This window comes from Aulostomus chinensis, chromosome 23 (genome assembly GCF_037954235.1).
Source record: "Aulostomus chinensis isolate RoL2024-O1b breed Wild chromosome 23, RoL_Achi_v1.0, whole genome shotgun sequence".
NCBI lineage: Eukaryota > Metazoa > Chordata > Actinopteri > Syngnathiformes > Aulostomidae > Aulostomus > Aulostomus chinensis.
Window position 1 is genome coordinate 6,615,228 of NC_141342.1, and position 14,629 is coordinate 6,629,856.

General features: G+C 50.7%; 1 protein-coding gene across 2 annotated transcripts; it reads left to right on the forward strand.

The window, feature by feature from the left end:
• The first annotated feature begins 288 nt into the window (after nucleotides 1-288).
• On the forward strand, nucleotides 289-13,897 carry LOC147239303 (1-phosphatidylinositol 4,5-bisphosphate phosphodiesterase delta-3-A-like). Of its 2 annotated transcripts, XM_086196103.1 has the most exons (16): nucleotides 289-687; nucleotides 2,239-2,294; nucleotides 2,372-2,483; nucleotides 4,255-4,483; nucleotides 4,893-5,022; nucleotides 5,121-5,346; nucleotides 6,444-6,645; nucleotides 7,337-7,481; nucleotides 7,678-7,830; nucleotides 8,177-8,320; nucleotides 8,548-8,701; nucleotides 8,822-8,938; nucleotides 9,029-9,207; nucleotides 9,846-9,981; nucleotides 10,251-10,400; nucleotides 10,542-13,897. In XM_086196103.1, exons 1-16 carry the CDS (start codon nucleotides 606-608, stop codon nucleotides 10,691-10,693), a joined length of 2,367 nt encoding a protein of 788 aa, XP_086052229.1. In that variant the 5' UTR covers nucleotides 289-605; the 3' UTR covers nucleotides 10,694-13,897. The 2 variants fall into 2 exon arrangements, with proteins under 2 accessions (XP_086052229.1, XP_086052231.1); XM_086196105.1 differs by lacking the exons at nucleotides 289-687; nucleotides 2,239-2,294 and adding an exon at nucleotides 3,633-3,845.
• Nucleotides 13,898-14,629: the final 732 nt, after the last annotated feature.

Consider the following 14,629-nt stretch of genomic DNA (forward strand, 5'->3'; position numbering starts at 1 on the left):
AGCAGCTCCCGGTCCCTCCCTCCTCAACCCGGGCGGGTCAGCAGACGCCAGCCTGGCTGCCCTCATGCTAATCCCTGGAAGCCCCGCCCCCGATGTCAAGGTGACGTGGATGAACAAGCTAAACCCGGAAGTGTCGACTTGTAGCTTCAAAACAAAAGCACAGCTTCCGCCAGTCACCTGACCAGAAGGTTCAGAACGTGTCGGCTGGTTCATGGTCCGCTGGTTCGTTCCCAGACAGCGATTCACGCATGATGGTGTGGGGTCAGTCCCCGGGCCGCGGTTTGGACACCGCTGCTGGACTACTATTGAGGACGCAGCTCACTCTGGTGCTGCCTGCAGCCCGGCCGGGACTTCATGACGTCAGAAACGTAGTTATATTTTATTTTTGACGTCTTTTATTATGAAGGTCCCGGGCGGAAGTAAGTGTCTGTCTGTCTGTCCGTCTTTGTGTTGTGGTTTGAGGTCAACTATGGGATTCTGAATCCAGGCGTGGTGACATCATAAGGGAGGTCTGGACCTCCAGGATAAAACCATGAGACGACCTGCCAGTAGACTGTAGACCCCTTCTACCAGGACCAGGACCAGGCCCCCATCCCATCCTCATCATGCTGGGCAACAGAAAGAAAGGAACGAGGAACGGAGCCGGGACGTCCGAGTCCAGGACCATCGACCCTCTAAGGAACCTGGGTGAGAGTCTCCAACTCCCGGTGAATCTGTCCATAGAGGTTTGTGTGCCTAGCCATGGTTCCCGGACCCTGACCCGGGGGGGGGGGGGGGGGGGGGGTCTCAATCAGAGGGGATGCTATAGCACGTGACCCTGTTCAAAGGTGAGGTGACCAAAGCTGGAGCTGGATTTGTGGCGTGGAGGGACAGAAGTAGAACTCGATGGGTCAAAAAGCGGACCAGCTGGTCCTGGTAACACGCTTCATCTACTATATTTACATCTCTGTCTGGTGAGTGTAGCACCGTGGCTTGTGTGTGTGCGTGTGTTTGAGTGTGTGTGTGTGTGTGTGTATGCATGTATGTTTGTGTGTGCGTGTGTTTGAGTGTGTGTGTGCGTGTGTGTATGCGTGTATGTTTGTGTGTGTGCATGTATGTATGTTTGTGTGTGTGCATGCATGTATGTGTGTGTGCGTGTGTGTATGTTTGTGTGTGTGCGTGTCTGTATGTTTGTGTATGTGTGCATGTGTGTATGTTTGTGTGTGTGTGAGAGTGTGTGTGCATGCATGTATGTAGCCTGGAGTAGAGAACCTGGATGGCGGTTCAACCCAGGACCTTCCTGCTGTCAGGCAGCAGAGTCGAGCTCTGAGCTCGTATCCTCACTCGTATCCTCACTCGTATCCTCACTCGTATCCTCACTCGTATCCTTACTCGTATCATGAGCGCTGACAGTGGAACGCGTCGGTCCACTTGGAGGTTTGGTCAGTTTTGTTGTTGTTGCAGCTCAAGATATTTGAGGAGGTAAATGAGCGATGACTCCAACGGTTGAAGTGTTTTGACTCTGCAGGGCGTGTCCCGTAGTCCTGGGACAACTGAATGAATCAGGAGCTGTGGCGGTTCCGCGAGCCCAGGGGTCCGTTTGTGTTCTGGCTGTTGACAGTTTCACTTCGTTTCGATGGTTCATGATCAATGTATCAAATCATGTATCAAATGTATAAATAACATTGTAACAATCGCAGCACCTCAGTGCGCCTGAGCTTAGTGGCCTCTGCCGCCCGCGCTCTTCTCTGTCGCGTTTCAGCGAGGGCGGAGCTAAACGGACACACACACACACACACACACACGCACACACACACTTGTCCCTGTGCAATCAACAAATTGCAGTTCACGTTCATATTGGAGCTTTGGTTGGTGGTGTGACCCCCTCGCGGTCACGTCATTGGTCACTGGCATTCGTCTCTGGTGATCAGGACATCATCCCATGACCTCTGAACTCCTCAGACTTTCCCTTTCGACTCAAAGGTATCGAGCGTCTGTTCTTGGAGACATCTGGTAGCGTCTCCTCCATCAGCACCTTGTCATCTGCGTCCACACCCAACTGCTGGTCCAGGACCAGAACATCACAATTACAGGCTGCCATGAGAAGTGCAGCCGTCCAGATACACGCCCTTCTAATTCGGGCTGGTCTCGTTCCCTCCTCCCTCCTGCCCCGCTCCAGTGGGCCGGAGGTCACGTCAGGGTGTGTCTTGTTACTCCTTTGCCGGCGTCCTCACGTCTCTCTGCCTGCTCTCTCTCCAGGGGTGCAGGAAGATGAGGATGTGAAGCGGATGCTGCAGGGCTCCAGCATGGTGAAGGTACGACTGATCAGCTGTAAGATGTCGCTGCTCCTGAAACACAGGAGGAATCATTAATGAATGTTTTCTCCGAAAAGGTCCGGTCGCCACGCTGGCAGAAGAGGAGAACCCTGAAGCTGCTGGAGGACGGCGTCACCGTCTGGTGTCAGTCCCACAAAACCTCCAGCCGGGCCAAAGAGCAACAGTCCTGTAAGAGCATCAGACCTCGTATGATGAACATGACGTACGTCTGCTGGTCGTGAGTCACTGTGGTGTGAGGGAGCAGCGGCAGGGCCAGACCCCTCACTGGGGACGCTGGTCTGGACCAGAATCCACAGTCTCAGTGTGTCAGTCACTCGCAGCCAATAGAAGTGTAATCTGCTGCAGGGTTCAAATCTCACTTGTTAAAGGTTAACCATGCGTCCAAATACACCTGTAGATGAAATGTGGCGGTGCTGCGAGACGACTGCTGACATCATCGTCGACAGAGCTCCGGTAGTGTGACCTCAGGAAGGAGGCCGTGGAGGTGTTTGAGCATTTCATCATTGTAACTACAGGATGGCGATGCTCTGATGGACAAGCTCAGGGCGAACGTGGGCCTGATGATCCATCTCAGCCTGGATCTGGCGTGCCAGCGAGCAGCATGTAGACGTGCTGTGGCGAGCCGCCGCTGGCCTACTTAACTGTGGGCTAATGCCGGCTGATTGACACCCACACAGTTCTCATCATGTCATTTCATAGGTGCGCCATGGTACCTTTTTCACTTCACGTTACATTGCATATTGGGAAATTAAAGAAGAGTCCTTCGCTTTGGCGTGCAGGGACGGACTTTCTCTGACTACACGACTAAACTATATTTTAGCAGGAAGATTATCTGGGCTGAAATTTACCCGTTGTAGTGATGGGGTTACTACTTTCAACGTTGGTGTTCTAAGGTTCAGCTTTCCAGAAACTCTTTCCAAGTCAAACAGTCAGCAGATGTGAGCACACCTCCAGATGGGGGTGGGGCACCGGCGGCCTGTCCTCCCCCTCTGAAGTGTTTCCAGAGGAGCGTCTGGGTGGAGATGCAGTGGCTATTTTGGTGAAGGGTAAATGCTACGTGCTGCTGCGCCTGTGTGGCGCGAGCTGCTCTCCTCTGCTATCGGCCCTGATTACAGAGCTCATCTATTTCCAGCTGAGGACAGCAGCCCCTCCCTCCCTGCTCAGCATCCAGATTACAGGATTTGACTTGGTGGGGGGGCAGCGGGCCTGGAGCCTGCGGTTTGCTGCTATATGGTTAACATGCAGCTCAGCCACACACACACACACACACACACGCACACACACCTCCGACTGCAGATGTTTGCTCTGTCTTCTCAGCCTCTCCTGACTGCGACCTGCGAACAACAGACGTCCCGTTTTGTAGACGTGGACTCACTGGTTGCATGGCTCTGTGACCACAGCATCTTCTTCTGAAACCTGGCGCGAACGCAGCCTTCATCACAGGCCTTTAGCTGGGTTTCCTGTCTGAGAACGAGTGATGCCCTCCCTTCTTATCCGCTTTGATGATTTGTTCCATCAAGTTGTCATCATGTAAGAACCTCTGTGTCTTCCCAGCACACAGTATCTACACTTGAAAGAGATGAAATTTAAATGATACCGTTTGGACCGCTACCTTATGCTGCACATTTCTGACCACCAGGGGGCAGCAAACTACCATAACACTGGGGTTTTGTAGGAAGCTAGGACATGCTAACCTCCCTAGCATGAGCTCGTAATGATCTGGTTGACATCACGAGCTTTGAGTCGTAACTGGAAACACTGAGGCAAAGCTGCTGCTCTGTGAAGCGACAGGGACTCACTAGCACCTCTACAGACATGAAGTGGTACTGCATGAGGAGACACATCAGTTGCTGGCATCCTTAAAGTGGAGTGAACGTCTTGCGATGAACTGGCTTGTACTCATCTTCTCTCTCTCTCTCTCTCCCTCACACACCACCAGTCTCGGTGATGGAGGTGGAGTGTGTGCGCGAGGGCTGCCAATCAGAGACATTGCGACAGATGATCGGTTCAATACCTGAGGGCCGGTGTTTGACGGTGGTCTTCAGAGGACCCCGCAAGAGTCTGGATCTCCTCTGCCAGAGCCAGGAGGAGGCTCAACACTGGGTCCGGGGCATCCGAACGCTGCAGGGGAGGGTGGAGAACATGACCCAGAAGGAGAAACTTGACCAATATCCTTCCAGGACTTGCTTTGTCTCAGCAGAGGCCAGTGGTCTTCTTGTGCGCATCAGTGGCACAATCACAGCAGTCCTCCTTCACTTCCCCCGTGGTTCAGGCTTGTGTGGACAGCATGTCTTGGCTGTCAAGGGAGGATGTTGTGGGTGGTCTCTTTGCTTTCATGCCATGTCGTGACTCATGGAAGTGCCACCGTTGAACGGGTTCTTATTGTGAGCTCATGGACTCAGGATGGATGTGACAGCTGTTCTCACAGACCCTCAGGTAGTTTTAGTATTTCCTGCCTGGAAATACTAAAACTACCTGAACTTTGAACCTGAGCCATCAGGGTACAGTCAGTACACGCTGGGTTGGGGGGATCATGTGTGTGTGCTCGCTCTGCTTCCTTGACCATGCGTGTGATACCTGGATTCATGCTTACCTGAGTCGGGCCGACCAGAACCACGATGACAAGATGAGCTATGATGAGGTGCAGACGCTGCTGCAGATGATCAACATTGACCTGAGTGAGCAGTACGCCCGCAGCCTCTTCCAGGTGCTCCAACACCTTTCCCATATAAACCTGCCCACTGGCGACACTCAGCCGTGACACTGTGACCCAGCACCACCATGTGACTGTCTCTTCTCCCTCAGAAGTGCGATCGCTCGGCCGACGGGCGTCTGGACCATGGAGAGATTGAAGTTTTCTGTAGGGAGTTGTTACGGAGGCCTGAGCTGGACGCCGTGTTCATCCGCTACTCTGCCAACGGCTGCGTCCTCTCCACTGTAGATTTGAGAGATTTCCTTCAGGACCAGGGGGAGGAGGCGTCACTCATCCACGCTCAGAGTCTCATCCTCACCTACGAACTAAATGAGTGGGGTAAGTTGTTGGGTAACAATGTGTACCGACCACAAATCACATGAAAGCATGCAGGTCTACAGGTGAAGCCGGTGTAGAAGGTGCACCAGCAGGGGGCGACTCCACTGACGTCTGACTGGAAATGATTGGAGGTGTGACCCAGAGACGTTTGATCTCAAGTTTCAAGTCGTCTCCATTGATAACGAGAAGTGTAGAAATTAGTGTCCGGTTTAGAGTCAAATGGAACTTCCAACTTGATTTGATGGAGGGCATGACTCCGAGTCATAAGCCCCACCCTCGTTCCCAGATACGGTCGGTTCCAGTTGTTAAAACAAAACCTGGTGGAAACAGACAACACTGGAGCTGCACGATCAGTTAAAATTAATTGCAAATCACAGCAAGGCATCAATTGCAATGAGGCCGGCCCGGTGGAGCAGTGGTCCTCACTGTGGCCCCCCAGCAAGAAGGTTGTGGGTGGAGCCCCAGCTGCAGCACGGGGTCTTTCTGTGTGAGTCTCCATGTTCTCCCTGTTCCTGCTGGGTTCTCTCTGGTACTCCAGCTTCCTCCACAGTCCAAAGACATCAAGAGGGACCAGGTTAATCCAGACTCTAAATTGACCGTAGGCGTGGCTGGGAGAGCCAATGGTTGTCTGTCTCTATGTGTTGGCCCTGCCATGGACTGGTGACCTGTCCAGGGGGAAGGCTGCTGGGATAGGCTCCACCCCCCGCGACCTTTAACAGGAATAAGCGGAAGAAAATGGATGGAATTGCAATGAGATATTGTTTCCAAATCATGCAGCCAAATTGTCAAATTTCCACCAGCACTTACTTTCTTCATTCTGATGTGGGAGGAGCCGGTAGACCCCACCCCACCCAACCCAACCCCCCCAGCACAGGTAGCAGGTAATCCACTATGACACAAAGCATCTCAGGAAGTGTGAAACTGATGTAGAACTCTTGGGCCCTGCTGTGGTATCAGATACGGTTCTGTCCTCCAGCACTGTGAGGGTTAAAAGCCACAGTTGCTGTTCCACTGTTGTTGAATCCTGTATGCTGGTAAGAGTTCTAGAACATTCTGAAAAAATACTGACGGGTTTGTGTACCTTCTGCCCAGTGCAGCCCAGAAGAACCAGTTCATGACTCCCAATGGCTTCACCATGTACATGCTGTCCAAGGAGAACTGTGTGTTTAACCCCGACCACGGCCGGGTTTACCAGCACATGGAGCACCCGCTAGCACACTACTTCATCTCCTCATCCCACAACACCTACCTCACCAAGGACCAGCTGACGGGGGACAGCAGCACCGAGCCCTACATCCGGTAATGATGCAACGTCACTCTTCAACAAGTGTTTTTCCTGAAGAACACAGGATTAGCACAGGGTGTAGGGGGGGGGGGGCTCCCGGGGGTCTAGAGACACAGACCTCAGCAACTGAGCTGCTGACAGACATCAGATGGCGAGTCCATTGTTGGTACCTCTAGAAAGGGCAGTGCCAGAGTTGGACTTGTACTGTTAGATTCTCAACTGGGGTGTCCCTGCAGGGAGACGAAGGGGCGGAGTCACAGCTGTAATTAGATTGCTCTGTGATTGGGTCAGGTTCTAGACAGCTTGAAGGCTTGTGACGTCTCATATCCGTGGCCCCGCCCCCACCAACACCCATTATGTCACCGTGGTGATACGGACCCTCATCAATGTCAAATAGAACTTGAAAATGATGAAAATTAAGCTGCCGCCATGATGACTCAAGCACTCCCAGACACGTGGGGAGTCGCTGACCTTACACCCTGCGGGGGCCCCCACCCCCACTGAGCTGTGTCTGTTTATGCTGGTCGACTGATCTGCTGGCAGGTGAAGTAGTGATGTTAGTGTTGTGTGTTTTAACTAGTTGTAGTGTTGGTTAGCTGCCTGGGCACGGCGGGTGGTGTCACACTGGGACCGGCAGGTGAGGCTGTGTTATCTCCTGCGGGACTCTGGGGTTTCTGAGATGGCCAATGTGGATTCTTGTTGCAGAGCCCTGAGTCATGGCTGCCGCTGCGTGGAGCTGGACTGCTGGGACGGAGATAAGGGAGAGCCCGTCATCTACCATGGACACACTCTCACCTCCAAAGTGCCCTTTGTCGAAGTCATTGAGACCATCAATGAGTACGCCTTCAAGGTGAGGACACTACAGGCAGAGAACCTTTACTTCTCAGAACCAAGACAGGTGTCTTTTCCTGAGCTCTTTGTCTGTGGTGAAAAAGCACATTTGTCACGTTGTTCTTCGTGGAACTGCTCCGGGGGTCAGTGACATCCACAGTTGAGAGCAAATGTTCGATGTGACTGTGACTGATGATGACGGTCCCTATGCCCAGGCGTCCCCCTACCCTCTGATCCTGTCCCTGGAGAACCACTGCTCCGTGGAGCAGCAGACGGTCATGGCTGGATACCTGCGATCCATCCTGGGGGACAAGCTGCTCACCAAGCCCCTCGGTCGTCTCGACCCCCAGGCCCTGCCATCTCCAGAGGTACCAGACGCTCTCAGATATCACGCTGTAGCTGGCCAAGTATGTCCCTGATGTGACTCTGGCCTGAGGGCTCGCGAAGGACCAGACCAGACATTTAGGTTCAGGTAGTTATATGAGGGAAGACTAAATCTGGCCTGGTCCTGATCCATGTTTGTAGCTCCTTACTGTTGACCAGGTCTCAGAAGGTCTCAGCATCATCCCAGCAGAGGGTCACGGATGGGCTGCATCGCTTTAAACAGGCAGCAGCTGGTGAGGGGAACATAGAGACACACTGTAGTCATGACGCATGAGTGTGTGTGTGTGTGTGTGTGTGTGTGTGTGTGTGTGCGTGCGTGCATGCATGCAGGATCTGAAGGGGAAAATCCTGGTGAAGGGGAAGAAGGAGAGCTCAGTGGAAGAGTGCTGGTCCAGTTCTTCAGATTTCAGCTCCTCAGATGAGGAGTCCAGCCGGGCCGAGAGCAAAACCAGGAGGAAGACGGAGGAGAAGAAGGTTGGAACAGGTTTACCCTCACAGCTCTGACACCTCTGAACACTCGAATGATGACGAGAGCTGTGAGATCGCAGGGTTTTTACAGCTGCTTACCAGCTGTGCTTGTGATGGCTCTCTCTGTCTCATATCAATGTGTGTGTGTGTGTATGTACACACACACACACATTGATATATATTTAAGTATATATTATACATTCACATACGTATTTATGTGTGTGTGTCTTCAGCCTGGTGTGTCCAAGCTCAGTCCTGACCTGTCCGAGCTGGTGGTCTACACCCGCAGTGTTCCCTTTCAGAGCTTTGACCAAGCTGCCAAAAGCCCAGCAACTGACATGTCCTCCTTCTCTGAGAGTGAAGCTCTCAGGCACGTTAAAGACTCAGGTGTGTGTGTGTGTGTGTGTGTGTGTGTGTGTGTGTGTGTGTGTGCGTGCGTGCGTGCGTGTGTGAGTGTGTCTACCGAGCAGGACTAAGCACTCTGCCCCTGTCCTCCTTGTCCTCCAGGGATATATTTTGTACGTCACAACAGCCACCAGCTCAGCAGGATCTACCCGTCCGGCCAGCGGCTGCAGTCGTCCAACTACAACCCCCAGGACATGTGGAACGGAGGCTGTCAGATCGGTGAGTGGTAACGCCTCTGTGCTCCTGCTCTCCTGGTTCCAGGCCCTCCAGCAGTGGTCTGGTCTGCTAACGCTGTTGGCTTCTCTCCAGTTGCTCTGAACTTCCAAACACCTGGAGAGCAGATGGACCTAAATCAAGGCCGCTTCCTGCAGAACGGCCAGTGTGGCTACGTCCTGAAGCCTCCCTTCATGTGCCAGCCTGGCACCACCTTCAACCCAGAGAATGTTGGTGGAGGTCCTGGCCATGCCCCCGTCCTGCTCACTGTTAGGGTAAGATAAACCTGCCCCTGTTGGAGCCGGTGACAGAAAGGTCCCCCTCAGTCGAAGGGCCCACCGTCGGACCGGGGTAAAAGATGGCCGCCTGTGGCAACCTGGCATCTGCCGTCATCTTACCTGCCAGCAAGGTGTGAAGCTGTGCTCTACCTCGTCTCTTGGGTTGCCATCGCTGCCTGAATTATGAATTATCACGTACACACATACACACGCACACACACACACACTCACACACACTCTAACTACATTAGTAGCATGATGGTTTGCACTGTGGCCTCACAGCAAGAAGGTTACTGATTATTTTTGTTGCTGTTGTTTCATGCATTCATTCATAAAAGTCCCGCCTGGACAGTTCAGGATCTAAAGAAGTCCCTGAACATCCCATAATTCAGGCAGCGATGGCAACCCAAGAGATGAGGTAGAGCACAGCTTCACACCTTGCTGGCAGGTAAGATGACGGCAGATGCCAGGTTGCCACAGGCGGCCATCTTTTACCTCGGTCCGACGGTGGGCCCTTCGACTGAGGGGGACCTTTCTGTCGTGGGTTTCAGGACAGTTCATGTGGAAGTCAGACTGACCGGTGCTGGAAGAGTTCTTCCTTCGATTGTGGAGCTCATTTTGTTTTCTGGTTGCAGGTGATTTCAGCTCAGCAGCTCCCCAAACCAGAGTGGGACAAGCCCAGTTCCATCGTGGACCCTCAGGTGTGGGTGGAGGTCCACGGTGCTCCCATAGACAACAACAAGAAGAAAACCCATCATGTCGACAACAATGGTAAAACGCCAGCTTATGGAATATTATAATGTGATATTGATGTGATATCAATATTTCATTGCTCAATATTGTTGTTATTTCTTCTCAACATTGTAGGCTAATGGTTAGCTGTGACTATTTCATGTGGTTTCTCTCAGTGCTGTTGCTGTCCGAGACCCACTTACGTGTACTGAGTTCCAGCCTCTGGCACAGGCTAACTTAGCATTGCCTTGTCTCTTAAGCAGTGACCCACTGATGGATTGGGGTGAATGCCCTTGTCTTTGTCTCAGGCTTTAACCCTCGCTGGGACTGTACCTTCAACTTCACCGTCCACGTCCCTGAGCTGGCTCTGGTCCGCTTTATGGTGGAGGACCATGACTATACCTCCAGCAATGACTTCCTTGGACAGTACACCCTGCCCTTCACGAGTCTCCGCACAGGTGTGTGTGTGTGTGTGTGTGTGTGTGTGTGTGTGTGTGTGTGTGTGTGTGTGTGTGTGTGTGTGTGTGTGTGTGTGTGTGTGTGTGTGTGTGTCAGGTTCGAGGCCCTGAGTAAAGTCCGTCTCTCCTCTACCTGTGCAGGTTATCGTCATGTGCGGCTGCTGAAGCTGGACGGCTCCAGCCTCTCACCGTCCTCACTCTTCATTCATGTCAAGGTCAAGCCCTGTCAGAGCAGCCCGTCCAAGTCCTCCTCTAAACCACCTGGCAGGAAATCTTCGACCAAGACGCCCTAATGTCTAGTGGAGGTGATCAGTTTTACCAGCACGTCTGCCAAAGGTAGCAGTCAATCCTCGGATGTCCTGCTCAGGAGGAACAGTGTCAATCAGTATTTTATATTTGTGAAGAAGAAAACAGAATTTTTACCACAACAGCAAACAGAGGTTTATCAGGCTCAGCTGTTCCTGTGACTGGTGGACACCTGAAGCCAGAATTATCCCTTTACTTCCTCATTTAGGGAAATATTTCTCAGAGCAGGACTCAAGAACTAAATGAGCAGCCACTGAACCAGGCAGTACTCGTCTATTTATTCACATACAAGACCGTGAGACCAAAGTTTGGCGCTTAATCAGCAAAGTCCTCAAACTTGCTGAGCATGCAACCTTCAGCAGGAAGTCCTTTTTTTACTTAGATGTTGTTGAGTGTCTTGTCTTGAAATGCCCCTGCAGGAGCCCAGCCTGGGCCTGCGTGGAGGGCAGGTGTGATGACCGTCCCAAGCCAGCCGTATTTGGTCCGTTTTTGAAAGGTTTTTATGAGGGAGGTCGACACAAGCCAGGTGCTAAAAGACAACTGAGGACATAAACAAGTCCTCTCACAAACACAGAACTGTAGGTACATCGCTAAGAAGAACAAACAGTCGTAGAGTATTTTACTGTGACTTACACGTTTCAGGTGTGTGTGTTTGTGTGTGTTTGTGATGCATGTGCCTGAAAACACACATCTAGACTCAATTCCTATGAGGTGACTCCCAAATGTTTGATGTCAACATGAATAACCAACTCAAGTAAATATGCACATGCTTAATATATTAAGTATTACTATTAGTATTGCTACTGTGTATTGCTGTGTGTACAAGTACAGAATGATCAGACACGTTCAGTCACACTCCGAGGTCTGAGACATGAGAAAAAACTACATTATTTTCTCAGCGGGAAGAAGTGGGAATCAGTGGCGCTGGAAGGAAGATGAGCTGGATGAAGTTCACTAGACTGCGTCTGCTAGATTGCAGACATGAAGTTCGCTGGATAACATTGACAACATGAAGTAAGCTAGGGAACGTTAGCTGGATGAAGTTAGCCAGATAACATAGCTGGTCCAATTAAGCTACATCACGTTGGCTAGATGAAGTTGGCCGAATCATGCTAACTAGGCTAAGTTAGCTTGGTAATGCTGGCAAGATGAAAGGCAAGGCTAATTTCTCTGTGTAGCACCATTCCTCCACAGGGCAGCTCGTAGTGCTTCACAGAGGGACAGAGAATTGAAAGTCAGAATCAGTTTAAAATAGAAAACGTGAACTAAAACATTCCAAAATCATTTAAAATCAATTAAACAGTTTAAGATCAATTCGACAGCAGACAAATCAATATTAAATCAATCCATCAATCCCAAATCAATACTATCAGAAGGCTGCAGTAAACAGCAGTGTTTTCAGCCCTGATTTAAGTGAGCTGACAGTTTGTGCCCCCCTCAGAGGTTCAGTTTGTTCCACAAGTGTGGACCACAGAAGCTGAAAGCAGCTTCACCCTGCTTGGTTCTGACCCTGGGGACGCTGAGTAGACCTGTCCCTGATGACCTGAGGGGTCTGGATGCTTCATGAAGTTACTCATAAAATGTAAGCTGGATGAGGTTTGCTGGATAAACTGACGTTATTGCTGAGTGTTTAGCCTGCATGTCACGTGATTGATACGGGCCAGTGTGGAGCTTTGGACAAGCCTCCAGGGGCTTCGTTCCCACCGTGCACAGTTTTTGTCATGTACTGAACTGTGCTAAACTAAACTAAACTAAACTAAGCAGGATAACATTAGCTGGGTTATGTTAATAGTCAATACTAGACATGACAAACAGATACAGACTCTTTTGCTATATGTATATGTATACAGTACATACACACACAGTATATATGTATACATATACATATAAACTGTGTGTGTACATATATTTTTTTTTTATATTTTTTTTTTCCATACAGGAAATGGTACTATAACTAAAACAGACTCTTGGTTCTGCCTGTCTCACTTGTGCTGTACTCATGAACCTAAATACTGTATCATGGAAGTAGAAAATACTTTTTGAATGAGGAATTTGCAGGTAATCTTAACAAGCTGGCATGTCACAGTACAGTAAACCCTCCAATCCAGCAGGGGGTAGCGGAGTGAGTGGGTTGGAGTGTGTGTCCCATCACAGGAACCAAGGACGTGATGAAACCTCCTTGTCCAGGTTCTCTGAATACCCCCCCCCCCCCCACACACACACACACACACACACACACACCACAGGACCACATGCTGGTGTTATCAGACGTATGAGACAATCCAGGAGCAGTTGAAGGTTCATTTCAGCCAAAAAAAGTCATTATATATCAACGCCCCCCCCCCCCCCCCATCCCTCCCTGTATTTGGACAGTTTGGCTGTTGGTAGCCGTCAGTCCTCGTTAGCTTCAAGCTACATACGTGTGGCTGGTTCTTCCTCCATTCTGGAGTCACTCAGAAGTGATGCAGGAGGGGAAAATGTCTGAAGACGAGATTTATTCATGAGTACTTGAAAAACAAGAAACTTTTTGGTGAAGTAACAACCAAGTGATTCCAAATGATCCCTTTCAACTGATCCATGTTTGTGTGCTTCATGTCTGAGCTTGAATGGATGACGGGACATTCCCGTGAAGTCTGGTTTCTCTCTGTGCATCAGTGAATGACCGCACCATGTAATCAGTAGCCTCTGGAGTTCTGTTCTAAATGTACCGAGCTGAACGGAGCAGGACGAGCACGACCCGCACGCTTGTAAGATGGGATTTGTTCATGTCGTTGCTGCTGAGTTGCCATGGTGACAGATGCAGCTGGGCTGTGAGTCTTTGTGTCTGTTGAATCATCTCCTGTCTGTTGTGTTGTTTTACGCGGTGTTTTATTGAGGGACTTTTTCACTGATATCAGTTTGTGGATGAGACTTGACAAGAAGTGAACATTTCATGTGAAGGTGATTTCAAAGAGGAGCTGAAGACTTGAAGGTGATTGAACATCAGGGCTTGTGAAGGAGCACTGACGCCCAAACTCACCGCTCCGTCCCGCAGTGCTGCACTTTTCAGACGCGTGGGAGCAGACCAGGGCTGCGTTAAAGTTGAATACTGCGCAGCTGGAGCATTCGCATTGTTGTTGCATCCGCCTGCTGTTATTTATATATACTGTGTACTGCAAACACTCATAGAGTAGAAATGCAATAAACTGTGTCAGCTGGTCGAGCCTCATGCTTTTATTGTGAAAACCAGAAGTTGAGACGTGTCTAGCGCGTTCCTGGATGTTTATCAAAAGTTGTTTCACTGGGTTTCATGAATGTGACAGACAAGCAGACAGACAACCAGTGGGTTCCACCCGTTCCCCTCCAGTGAGGAGTTGCAGTGTTTCACTCCAGCTCGTCGCTCTCACCGATGACGTACCGTCTTTACACGGACGGCTCGAGGACGTTTGCTGAGACTGCCAGAGGAAGGGATGCAGTGCGAGGCAGTGACCAGGAGGGGGAACCACACGCAGCAGCACATGAGTGGGTGCCGCCAGATGACGTCTTATCGGGTTGGGGTTGTTAACAACAACAATAATAATAAGAAGAAGAATATGACAATGATCGTAATAATAATGAGAATAACCCGGGCTCTGGCTCCGCTGCTGAAGATTCTTGCCAAATAACTGCAGTGTTCATGAAGAGAATCACGTGGAAAGTGTCAGGATTGTGTCTCCACTTTGTAAAAGTGCTTCTAGATCAGCAGGCCTCTGAGCACCAGCCTCAGGCGCCTCTGTCGTCCCGGTGAGGGAAACAAACACTGAGTTTTCTCTCAATAATGGATGCTTTATTCCCTGTTTGAAGTTTGTCATTCCATGCAAGATGCCAGAGTCTCACTACATCACCCACAATCCCTCTCTTCCTTCCCATCCTACGCAGCATGACTTCACATGAGTGCGTCGGAG

Coding starts and splice junctions, on each gene's coding strand:
- LOC147239303 (XM_086196103.1), top strand. CDS start 606: ATGCTGGGCAACAGAAAGAAAGGAACGAGGAACGGAGCCGGGACGTCC. Junction 9,982..10,250: donor CCATCATGTCGACAACAATG/GTAAAACGCCAG, acceptor TCTTTGTCTCAG/GCTTTAACCCTCGCTGGGAC. Junction 10,401..10,541: donor CTTCACGAGTCTCCGCACAG/GTGTGTGTGTGT, acceptor CTACCTGTGCAG/GTTATCGTCATGTGCGGCTG.